The 13,047-nt window shown below is 34.7% G+C and overlaps 1 protein-coding gene across 3 annotated transcripts in view; it reads left to right on the forward strand.

Moving 5' to 3' along the window:
* MICU1 (mitochondrial calcium uptake 1) overlaps nucleotides 1-13,047 on the forward strand; it is a 210,775-nt gene that overhangs the window by 38,603 nt on the left and 159,125 nt on the right. For all 3 annotated transcript variants that reach the window (XM_074296868.1, XM_074296869.1, XM_074296867.1), the window contains exon 2: nucleotides 6,882-7,043. In XM_074296868.1, coding sequence (XP_074152969.1) covers nucleotides 6,883-7,043 — 161 coding nt within the window. In that variant the 5' untranslated portion in view covers nucleotide 6,882. The remainder of the gene's footprint in view (nucleotides 1-6,881; nucleotides 7,044-13,047) is intronic.

Here is a 13,047-nt window from a genome sequence, read left to right on the forward strand (position 1 = left end):
TTTGAAGTCAGAAAACCTAAATTCCTAACAATCTCTGCCACATAATACTTAACATTGAACATTCCACTTAACTCATTTAGCCTAAGTTTCTTCAATTAGAAAGCAAAGTTATTATCTTATAAAGTGATTCTAAATGTCAAATGAGATTTTATATGCATTGTCCTTTGGCAAATCGTAAAGTGTTTTTTAAAGTGGTCTATCATTTTTCCCCTAGCCTCTACATTGTAGGGATTTAAATTTTGAGGCAGTTCATGGAAATAAATTGAATATATAGTTTTAATTGTATTCATGTAGTCAGATTCTACTGTTTTGTTGCTTTTCAATGGTTTATCGTGACTCCTTCTGATATCTACATTTGTAGTTCAGTAAACAATAATATTAATATCAATAATAATGTTGTTATTCTATATGAAACTTTAAAGTTTTACAAGGCAGTTTACCTCTATAATCTATTTGATCATCAAAACAGCCTCATGAGGTAAGTGCTTTAGTTATCACTTCCATTTTAGAGAAGAGAAAACTAAGACAGAGGGAGGTGGAGTGACTCGATCATAACTAAAAAATGTCTAATAAAGTTATACTTTGATCCTCCTTTTCCCAAAGGATTGAGCATATTTACATTATAACTACTGTGAAATAAACTGTTATAGGTAGAATGAATCTTGGAGGTCATTTAGCTTTCTGTTTTTAAACTGTGGGTCATGATCCCATATATTAACTCCTAACTGAATGCAGGGGTTGTGAATTATGATTTATAACCAGGAAATGTCTGATTTCTATACCTAGTTATTAAAAATTTCTCAGGTGAAAAGGGGTTGGAAGTGGAAAAAATTTCAGAAGCTCAGGTGGGTGGTTTGTCTGGAGGAGGGTCTCTGGTATCATGCCACATGTCGGTAGATTGAAGAACTAAGACTTTAAGCTGGGGAAGTAAAGAACTTGGGAAGGACATGGTGAATCATTGCAGATGTTTGAAGGACTGAAAGGTGAAAGTCAGGCAGGTCCTGTTTGATTGCAACTATGGGTAGAAGTGTGTTTACACTTTCCTTCTCTGGCTGTTTCTTGCATAACACCTGTCATCTACCAGTGTTATACCTTTGCCCTGGCTGATCTTGTTTCCCTGCCTTCAAAACTTTGCTCAAGTTGCTCAATTTGGAACTATGCCTAAAGGGCTAATAAAATTCTTGCTCAAGAATTTTTCTGGTTCTTTTCCCTATTCCTTTCTCATTCCCCTTCCCCCCTAGTGCTTTCCTCTAGGATTATCTTCAGTTTACACTGTTTCCACAGTCTTGCAAGTACCATTCTCTGGCAAATTTTCTCATGTATCCCTAGTATTTGGTACAGTACTAGGATATGGTAAGCACTTAATAAAGATTTGTTGACAAAATGATTGACTTGTGTATGTTTTAGAGGAAGTTTTTTTTCTTTTAAGTAGTGTTGAACCAGCTGTTGAGGTTTCTTCCAAATTTGAAATTTTTTAATTCTGGGAAGTATAAACCTTTTCTACATCCTTCAGACACTTCATATTCCAAGTCTTCTCTTCTCCTGGCTAAACATTCTTTTTCCATCAGCTAATCTTTGCATGGCATGAATCTGAGATCCATTATCATCCTAGGTGCCTTGGATTAGACATTCTTTGGCTTATTTAATGGCTTTCCTAAAATGTCATGCCCATAATTGAACCCAGTACTCTAGATATCTTTGAACCAGAGCAAAATGAGACATTGACCATTCTTGTTGTGGACAACTTTTCTGTTGTCTCTTTCAAGAAAATGATCTTTTTTTGGGGGAAGGGCAGATACTGGTTCTGGAGTCAAGAAAATCTGAGTTCAAATCCATCCTCAGGACATTTAATATTTCCTGGGGAGGTCACTTAACTCCAATTGTGTCACACACCCCCCCCAAAAAAAAAGAAAAGAAAGTTATCCTTTTTTTAAACTCTGAGTTCCAAATTCTTTCTTTTCTGTGAACTAGAACATTGTAGGCAGTAACAAAAATCACTGAGAGCTCTTAGCATGATTAATCAATATACTAAGGAGTATAAGACTTCCTCACAGTCAAGGCCTCCTATTTCTTGAGGGTGTTGATATTTATACTGATTGAAGCACACTAAAAATAGAATGAAGCAATACAATTTTATGATTGGTTAACACCCAAAGTGGAAAAGTCTATGATTAGTTGAGGGGCATGCACATAAGTCTTTAACTGCAGGTTTTTCTCAATAAAAGAGGTTTATCTGATTTTCCATGAAAAATCAAATAGCTGCTGTTTTGATCAGCTGCATTCTAGAATCCAAGAAAAATTGTGGTCTTGAAGTTAAGGTCAGTAGGGAGTGGATAGCAGTGATTTTAATAGGGAAGGGGTGTGAAGAAAGAGTTATTGCACCAGCAAATGATGAACCATCTCCTTAATTTTTAGTTCTTTGGCTGCCACACACACACAAAAAAGCTGCTATAAATATTTTTGTAAATATAGGTCTTTTTTTTTTCTTTTTGATTCCTTTGGGATATAAACCTAGGAGTGGTAGTTCTGAGTCTAAGGGCATGTTTATTAGTTTATTAGCCCTTTAGGCATAGTTCCAAATTGTTCTCCAAAATAGTTGTTCTAGTTCATAACTCCCCCCAACAGTTCATTAGTCTACCTATTTTCACTTATTCTCTAGCATTTGTCATTTCTGATAAATATGATAGTAATTCAGAGTTCTTTTGACTTGTATTTGTCTCATTTTTAGTGATTTAGAGCATTTTTCACATAGCTATGGATAATTTTGGGTTTCTTCTGAAAACTACCTGTTCACATCCTTTGACCATTTATCATGTGGGGAATGTTTCTTACTTTTATAAATTCTGTTTCTATGTCAGAGAAACTTGTAAACAAATTTGTTTATATTCGTTGGCTATGGTTTTCTTTTAGCATCCCCATTACTGTTGAGGGCAATATCATCTTCCCAATCACCTGGATCAAAAGTTAGGTATTTTCAACTCATGACTTTCCTTCAGACTTTACTTGCTCCCTATATTCAATGTGTTGCTGAGCTTTCTTGATACTCCTTTGTAATGTCTCTCATATGAAAGACTGGAAAAATGGTGATGCCTTTAGTGAAATTAATTAAGTTTAGAAGAGAGGAAGGGAAGGATTTGGGTAGGGAAAATAATGAGTTCAGTTTTTGATCTGTTAAGGTTAATATATCTTCAGAGGATCTAGTTTGTAATGTTTAATAGGCAATTGGAGATGTGGAGCTAAAAATTCAGCAGAGATACTAGGCCTGTGAATACACACATGCACACATACACACACACACACACACACACACACACACATACACACACACTGGTGAATCAGATAAGTCCTGTGGAACTGATAATAATCATAAAAAGCAGGAGACCTAGGATATAACTTTGGGGAGATAAGTCTAGAAAAGTATGCTAGGGCCAAATAACAAAGGACCTTAAAATGTAAGCCAAAAAACATTTGAATTTTATCCAGTAAGAAATGGGGAGTCACTCTAAGTTGTTAGTGCCTCACTCTCTGGGAATTTTGTATATTTAGGCAATCCTCTACATTAGTACATCTAACTTTAAGAATATTCAGAACTATACACAATTGTGGCTTTGAGCAATAGGGAAAAAATGCGAGGCACCAAGCATGTAGGATTGTGGGGTGGCTGGTATCCTACTGGGCACTTCTCTGGCCTTGTTCACTCTAAGTGTAAAGAGCTCCAGATACTTTTATTGCATATTTCCATTGTTTGCTTTTATAACTCAAGTTTTGTATTGTAATTATGCCTCCAAAGAATAGTATTAAGTCCTTTGGACTGTAGGCCAAAACGTTCAAAGTCAGTGATAAACTTAATAAGAAAATAAAGATGTTAGATAAATTTCTTGGGCTAATGTTCACACCTGATATTGGCTTCAAGTTTGGTGCTAAGGAATCCTTGATTCCTCATATCTGCTGTGAGAAATGGTGGAAGAACAATGTTCTGTTTCCACAGATGCTGTAACTTGGCTGTAAAGATAAGGAATTGGAGGAGTCAGCTCAGTGCTCTATTCTATCTTGGTCAGCAGTAGTGCTTGTAGTTCAAACATAGAGGATTTTGAAAGAAGCAGATAAGGAATAACAAGAGTTTTTGTTGCTCCATAGTCATCAGCTAGCCATGTCATCTAGAGTAGGTCCTGACTTGTGATGCATTAATAATTTAGGAACTACAAGACATGAAAACCGCTTAAACTTCCCCCAATACACAGGGGAGGGGGGACATGTTACATATGAGATGAATGAAGGGTTTCCTCCAATGGAAACTCTGAGTAGAGGAAGTGGAGTTAGAATGGAATTACAGGCAAACTGTTGACTCTGATACCTGTGAGATGTGTGGGTCAACTTCACTTATCTGAGTCTGTTTATTCACCCCTTTAGGGGGCTCAAAAGAGTATTATTTCTCACACTACAAAAGGAGGAAAGTATTTGTGAAAGTATTCACAAGTGTTCCTTAATCCATTCCAAAAAGTGTTAAGAGTGATCTTTCAACTGTGATGAAAAAATAGAAAAAAATGGAAAAGTTGGCTAAATTTGTGGGTAAATGAGATGGTGATAACCCAGGGAAGTTTCTCTCCACCCCCATTCTCCTGCAAGATACAGTTTCACCACTCAGCTGAAAAGAGGGATTAGAGATGGCAGATTGCTCTTGTCCCTTTTTTGCCCCTCCTATCCCATCCTGTCGGCCATTGCCTCTTCTCTCGCCTGCATTTTATGGGTTATTTCATGGTAATTGTGTTAGGCAAAGTGCATATTAACCAGAATTAGTGTTCTGGAATAAAAAATTTGTATGTGGAAGTTTTTCAGCAGTCTTCAACAAATTATTATAGTTTTTGATGGTCAAGGAAACCTAATCTCCTATTTCCCATAGATTCAATATATCAGCAGTCTTGTTTTTTTACTTTCACACCATTTTCTAGGAAGGATTTACCTCCCTGAAAATTATCTAGTGATATATTGATATATATATATATATATATATATATGTATATATATATATATATACATATATATATATATATATATATATATATATAAATTTTTTTTCTTTCCCCCACTATTAGATCTCAAGCTTTTTGAAGTAGGAACTTTTTTTTGCCTTTCTTTGTTATCTCTTTAGTATTTAGCACAATGCCTGGCCTGTAATAAATGCTTATAAGTGACTAAAATGATTCAAATGAAGATTTCTCTTCCATTAGGATATTGCTTACCAACTTCACTTTTTAGTCATTATTTCTTGGCATTGTTTACTATCCACAAAATCATATTTTGCACTTAGATTTTGTAAGATTTTTTTCTTCATTTTTTCTTATATAGCTTGTTTAACTAGAATAAAAGCTTAATGAGCAGAAAAACTTTCTTTTGTGATCTCTGCAGGATTCGTATGGTTCTGGACATACATGATTGCCCTCAGTATAATAAGTAATTTGAAGGGAGCAATTGCTTTATGCTTTGAGATTGATAGAATCTGAGGAATCTTAGAACTTAGGGCTTAGGAGAATTTATTTTACTTTTCATTTCTTTTACTATCCCTCTACCTAGAGAACTGTCACTTGTAACAAGAAATAGAAAAGAAAGAGGGGAAAAATCAGTTCAACAAACCAACAGCGCATTGGCTGAGCATTGATTGAACAGTTTACTATCTATAATACTTTGCAAAAAAAAAAAGAATGAAGTCACATTTTAAAAAGTTTCTTTTTAGAGATAAACTTGGTCATTATACATTTGTAGATGTGGAGCTAGAAATGACCTTAATAGACCATTTGATCCGATTCTTTCATTATATAGATTAAGGAGTTAAAGTGGTTCTACTATATGTATCAGTCAAGATTTTAAGTCTTACAACTCCAAAACCTGTGTTCTTTTTGCTATATCATGCCACTTTTCCACATAAATATAAAGCAGTAGAGATTTTGTTTTGTTTGTTTTTGTAGTCATTATGTATGTGTATATTGTTGTGCTACTTTTTGTTAGTTCATTTAAATCTTTACATATGTCTAGAAATTCTTCATCTGTATTATTTCTTACAGTGCAATAAAATTCTATTTTCTACAATTTGTGTTGACATTTCTCAGTCTTTGTTTATTTTCTTATTTCTTGCTATCTTGTACCATCAAAAGTACCATAATACATGCTTTAGTATATTTAAGATTTTTGTTTCTGCCTTTAATATCTTAATGTTTATGTCTAGCAGTGAGATTATTGAGGAAGAAGATAATTATGTTTTCATCACTTTCTTAGATTTATTCCAAATTTCCATGCCAGAAGGATTGGACCAACTTCATTGTGCCTATCTTTCTGTAGCCTTTCCAACACAACCCTATTTCCATTATTTGTCCATTATATGTCATTATTTGCCGATTTATTAAGAGGCAAAACCCCAGAACTGTTTTGATTTGCATTTTTATTTATATTTCAGGGAGGTGGAATAATATTTTTCTAATATTATTATTTCTAAGAATTTTCTAATTCTTTTCTAATATTTTTATGGTGTAATCTTTAACACTTAGCATTATTTACTCATTTTGAATTCATTGTAGTCTATGGTATAAAACATTGATCTAAACCTAATTTCTGCTGAGCAGCTTTATGGTATTCCCAAAACTTCTTGTTCAAAACAGTTTTTCATGAAGTCATTTATGATCAAGTTATCAGATTCTGTTTTTTTTAAATTCAATTCTTTTTATTTATCCTTATTTAATCTATTCCACTGATCTTCTTTTTAACCAACATCAAATTATTTTGATGATTGCTACTTAGAGTATCATTTGAGGATTGGAAGTGCTGATGAGAAGGATAATAAAAAGTACTCCCCAAAATTAGTACTTTGTGTTTCTACTTTTTATCCACAGGATGTTCTGTTTTCGTTTTTTCCCTGCTGCCGCAGGGCTGGCTGTTGTTTCCCGACGGTACTATGGATCATCACAGCTTACTCAGAGTAGGCGCCGACTGATGATGGCAGCTTTCCTGGGAACATCTGCAGTTGCAGCAAGCACGGGCCTCTTATGGAAGAGGTAGGTTCACTCAAGTAGCTGATATTTTTTTCTCTTCTTGCTTTTGTATCCCAGAGAAGCAATTTTCCTGATTTCATTTTTATCATATTATGTTGTCAGTCTTTTAATGTTGCAAATATGTGTATATGAAATAAAAGATTTCATACAGTCTAGCTGTCATTTGAGATTGAATATACTTGATTCATAGATTGCCAGGTTTTCATGCTGATTATATCCTCAGATGGTTTGGTACTTTCACTTCCAGATTAAAAAAAAAAGAATTTTAGAAAATCTGTGACTTCTAAGATGAGTCCTTTAGTGACCCCATGGCGAACTAGATCAACTCTACACTGACCTCTTCTCTTGAGCTGCTAGCCCTCTTATTTTGCTGATTGCACCATACCAAGCTTCAGCCTTGGATCAGACTCACCATCTACTGCCTTTGCTCCTACACAGCATTCAGGCGAATGAAGGTGGAGAAAATCATGCAACCGTTCTAACTGGGCCCACTGCAAGTTTATGTCCCACAACCTTAACTGGGTCCTCCTTACTGCTAGGCAATCCTACCATACTCTCTTTATCAGGCACTGAGCCACACTCCACAGCAGCTCTTCCAAACCTTTTCATCCCTGCTTACGCCTCCCATGATTTAACCTCCCTCCATCATCTTAGCTGAAAATCTGCCTGACATTTTACAGAAAAAAGTGGAAGCCATTCACCATGATCTCCCTTTTTTCTCCTCCTCCTCTTCTCTTGACACTCAGGTGTCTTCTGCCCCTCTCTCCTCTTTCATCCTTGTCTCATGTAATGAGGCGGACTTAATCCTTAACAAAGCTCACACCTGTCCTCTTTCATGGTGTCCCATTTAATCCCATCTCCTTCAGCACATTGCCCCCTTGTGACTGACTTCCTCCCTCTCATTTATGTTCACTTTTCCTCTCACTACTCCTTTTCTACTGTCTACAAACATACTCATGTCTTTCCCACCCTTAACTTTTTATTCTTGTCAAGAGCAATACCATTCAGTCCCTTAGTCTTATACTTCAGGCATCTTTCTCCACTCTTTACTGTCTCTTACTTTGCCTTCTCTCTTCCCTCATATCCAAGCTGTACCAAGGCCTGTCAAATGCACCTCTGCAATACTCCGCCTCCTTTCTTCTCACACAGCCCCACCCTGGTTCTGGCTGCACCACCTAATGCTTAGATTATTACAATAGCCTATTGGTGCCTCAAGTTTTTCCCCCTTCAGTCTATCTTCTATTCATCTACCAGAATGATTTTTCTAAGGTACATACAGCTCCAACCATGATTCCCCTCCAGGATCAAATGCAAAAATTTTCTGTTTGGTATTCAAAGTCCTTCATGATCTATCTCTCTCTTCTCTTTTCAGTCTTCTTATACTTTACTCCTTACTATGTACTCTTCAATCCAGTGATGCTGGCCTCCTGGCTGTTCCATGAACAAGACCCTCTATCTTAGCTCTGGGAATTTTCTCTGGCATTCCTCCATGTCCAAAATGTTCCTATTCCTCATCCCTACCTACTGCTTTCCTTGGTTTCTTTTAAGTCACAAGTAAAATCTCATCTTCTACAAGAACTGTTTCCCAACTCCTTTAAGTTCTAGTACCTTCATTCTGTTAATGTTACTTATTTAGCCTACATACAGAGTTCTTGTACATTTGTTTCCATGTTGTTTCCCATTAGTTTGTAAACCCCTTGAGGACAGGGACTATTATCTTTTGCTTCTTTTTGTATGTCTAGCACTTAGATTTTGCCTGGCACATAGTAAGCAATGAATAAACGTTTATTCACTGACTGAAAATGGTTATATGAACTGATGCTGAGTAAAGTGAGCAGAACCAGGAGAACATGATACACGGTAACAGAAATATTGTGTGATAATCAACTTTGATAGACTTAGCTCTTCTCAGTAATGTGGTGATCCAAGACAATTCCAATAGACTTGGATGTAAAATACTATTCACATCCAGAGAGAGAACAATAGAGACAGAATGTGGATCAAAGTATAATATTTTCACCTTTTTTGGTTTTTGTTTGTTTTTTCTTATGTTTTTCCCCCTTTGATATGATTTTTCTTACACAAAATGACAAATGTGGAAATATGTTTAAAAGGATTGCACATATATAAGCCCAAAGATTCTCAAACTACGGCCTGTGGGCCGGATGCGGCCCCAGGTTATGGCAAATGGGCTGAGGGGCGGAGACAGAGTGTAAGTTTTTGTTTTTACTATAGTCCGGCCCTCCAACAGTCTGAGGGACAGTGAACTGGCCCCTTATTTAAAAAGTTTGAGGGCCACTGTATAAGCCTATATCAGATTGCTTGTTATCTTAGGGAAGGGAGAAGAGAGGGGAGGAAAAAAAATTAGGAATACAACATGTTACAAAAATGAATGTTGAAAACTAATTTTTCATGTATTTGGAAAAATAAAACACAATTGAGAAGAAAAGAGTTGAAATTTCAGTTCAAGTGTTGTGATCAGAAGCTAAACTTATTTATTATGAATTTTTCCTCTCCTTTGTTTAAGTGATATCTCTCCTGCATCTTTGTCAGATCCACGGCTCTTAGCTCTGTTCCTGTTTTAAAGGTACTCTCTTAGAGATCAACCTCTTAAAGGAGGTAGAATGTTAGAGCTCTGATGTATTTGTTGTGCAGTGAGGGAACCATGCCTTCTTCAGGGCTGATGGCATTGTGAGCAGCCTAGAACTAGATGCTTGAATTCTAGTTTGGAATGTGATAGATATTGGTCTGTACCCTGTATGAATTGCATAGTTATTCCATGCAATAATTTTCCCATATGATCACACCTTCTCAATTTAATAGTGAAGAAGTAGTCACTTTTGACTTTGGGAAAAGATCTGGGTTGTCCAGTTATAATCTCTTGGTCAGCCAAGAATCATAGATCCTTGATATAGAACTAGGTAATCTTGGGGATTTTCATAGAGATTTGGCAAGCTCAGATCTATGATTTGGTCTAGAACTTGTGAAATAGAAGTTACCTGCTTCCTAGATACAAATTTAAAGCATTGCGATTTTTTTAGAGAAATAGTACAATATGAACCCAGTATGGGGCTATATCTTGCCTATCTCAGACTGGACTAATTGTAAATTTAACTTGTAGCTTGAGTTAAAACTGAACTGGGTTTAGTATTTTTGTGATATATTTATGGCATATGGGACAGCAAAAGTGAGAAAGATGGTAAGGTAAATTTTTTTTTAATTCCTTACAAAATTAAAAGTAGCCTATTATGCCTTTAAATGTTATTCTTTCATTAGCATTTCAAGCTGTTTAGCCATTTCAATGAAACCTAGTCTCCCTTAATTTTATTGTTTTACTGCTAAGATTGTCCAGTTTGTCCTTTGTATATTTTATATTTTTGTGTATATATATATATATATATATATATATATATATATATATATATATATATTTACACATATATACAAAATTGTTTGCATGTTATCTCCTCCTTTAGATTATGAGCTCCTCAAAAAGGATCTTTTGCTAGATATCTTGATGGCAGAGCTCTGGTTCTGGGTTCAGAAATATCTGAGTTCTAGTCTAACCTCAGATACTTAAGAATTGTGTGATCCTGAAAAATCACTTAATCATTATCTGCTTCTTTCCTCAACCATAAAGTGGAAACAACGATAACACTTACTTCCTAGTGTTGTTGTGAGGATAGAACAAGATAATATTTTAAAATAATATTTTACTTTCTTCTTTAGTTATATGTAAAGACAGTTTTAAACATTGATTTTTAAAAATTTTTGTGTTCCAATTTTTCTCTCTTCCTGGAATAATAAAGAATTTAATATAGGTTATACATGTTCAATAATATAAAACATACAATAATCATGTTGTGAAAGAAGACACAGACCTAAAGTAAAAAACAACAAAAAACCACTCACATAAAATTACAGAAAGTGAAAAATAGTGTGATTCAGTCTATGTTCAGAGTTCCATTAGTTCTTTCTCTGGAGGTGCATAGCATTTTTCATTATGAGTCCTTTGGAATTGTCTTGGATTGTTGTATTGCTGAGAATAGTTATTTTATTCAAAGTTGATCACAGTACAGTATTGCTATTACTGGTGTACAATGTTTTCTTAGTTCTGCTCAATTCACAAACAAGCTAATATTTGTAAAGTACTTTGTAATTTTTGAAGCACAGCATAAAAGCTAGCTATTATCTAATTTGAACCTGGAAGTATTGCTAAATACTTAGGTTTTGTTTTATCATCACTTAAGGCTGTTATTATGTGTTGAGTTCTTATTTTTTCAATAGTTTACTGTGTGTGTGCAGATTTCTTTTGAGAAGTTTGGTTTTCAGATTCATTGGAAAATGGCATTGTTCAAATAAAAGTACTTGTCTCATGGGAGAAAATAAATAAAAAGAAGTCTTGCTTTCTAACTGATCAGAAATATAGTTATTATACGCTCTGGGATGTGATCTTCTGCCTATTTGAACTTTATTTTTAAAAATATTATTTTCCCCATTTACATGTAAAAACATTTTTGTTGTATATGTACATTCATTTTTTACATATTTCCATATGTATTGGGAGAGAAAAATCAGAACAAAAGGAAAAAACCATGAGGGGGAAAAAAAAGGTGAAAATAGTACATGTTGTTCTACATTCAGTCTCCATAGTTCTCTCTTTTTTTGGTTCTGAATAGTGTTTTCCATCCAAAATTTATTGGGATTGTCTTGGATCACTGAACCACTGAGAAGAACTAATTCTATCATAATTGATCACAATGTTGCTGTTAATTGTGTACAATGTTTTCTTGGTTCTGCTTGCTTTATTCAGCATCAGTTCATGTAAATTTTTCAAAGCTTTTAAAAATCAGCTTGCTCATTTTTTAAATAAAATAATTATATTGCATTACTTTCATATATCATAATTTATTCACCATTCCCAATTGGTGGGTAGCTACTTATTTTCCAATTCCATGTAATCACAAAAAGAGCTGCTACAGACATTTTTTGTACAGGTCCTTTTCCCTCTTATGTGATTTTTTGGGGGGATATAGACCAGTAACACTACTGGGTCAAAGGATATGCACAGTTTTATAACCTTTTGGGCATAATTCCAAATTGTTCTCCAGAATGATTGGATTCACAACTCCACCAACAATGCATCTGTTTTCCACATCCCCTCCAACATTTTGTCATTATTTTTTCCTGTCATCTTAGCCAATCTGAGAGATGTGAGGTGGTGCTTAGTTTTATTTTTCATTTCTCTAGTTAACACTGATTTAGAGCATTTTTTCATATAACTTTGGATGGTCTTAATTTCTTCATCTGAAAATTGTCTATTCATATCCTTTGACCATTTTTTAGTTGGGGGATGACTTAGATTCTTATAAATTGGAGTCAATTCTCTATATTTTTTAGAAATGAGGCCTTTATCAGAAATACTAGCTGTAAAAGTTTTCCCCAGCTTTCTGCTTCCCTTCTAATCTTGGTTACATTGCTTTTATTTGTGTAAAACCTTTTTAATTTAACATAATTAAAATTATCCATTTTACATTTCATAATGTTCTCTAGTTTTTCTTTTGCCATAAATCCCACCCTTCTCCAGAGAACTGATAGGTAAACTATTCCTTGCTCCCTTAATTTGCTTATAATATTCCTTTACAACTATATCTTTTATATCTTTACACCTAACTCATATATCCGTTTTGACTTTTTTTTGGTATGGGATGTGAGATGAGGTCTGTGCTGATCTTTTTAACATTATTTTCCAGTGTTCTCTGCAATTTTGTCAAATAGTGAGTTCTTATCCCAGAAGCTGAAATCTTTGGATTTATCAGATATTAAATAATTAAGATCTTGATGGGGGACCTTCAACTTCTGATGGTAGCTTCCCTATGCTCAGAATAGAAATTTAATGAAGATGATGATAAGGGACCTTCAACTTCTGATGGTAGCTCCTCTATGCACAGAGTAGAAATTTTTTAAATTTCTAGTCAAGCCAGGGAACCTTACTTTCATCTCACAT

The sequence above is a fragment of the Sminthopsis crassicaudata genome, chromosome 2 (assembly GCF_048593235.1).
Source record: "Sminthopsis crassicaudata isolate SCR6 chromosome 2, ASM4859323v1, whole genome shotgun sequence".
NCBI lineage: Eukaryota > Metazoa > Chordata > Mammalia > Dasyuromorphia > Dasyuridae > Sminthopsis > Sminthopsis crassicaudata.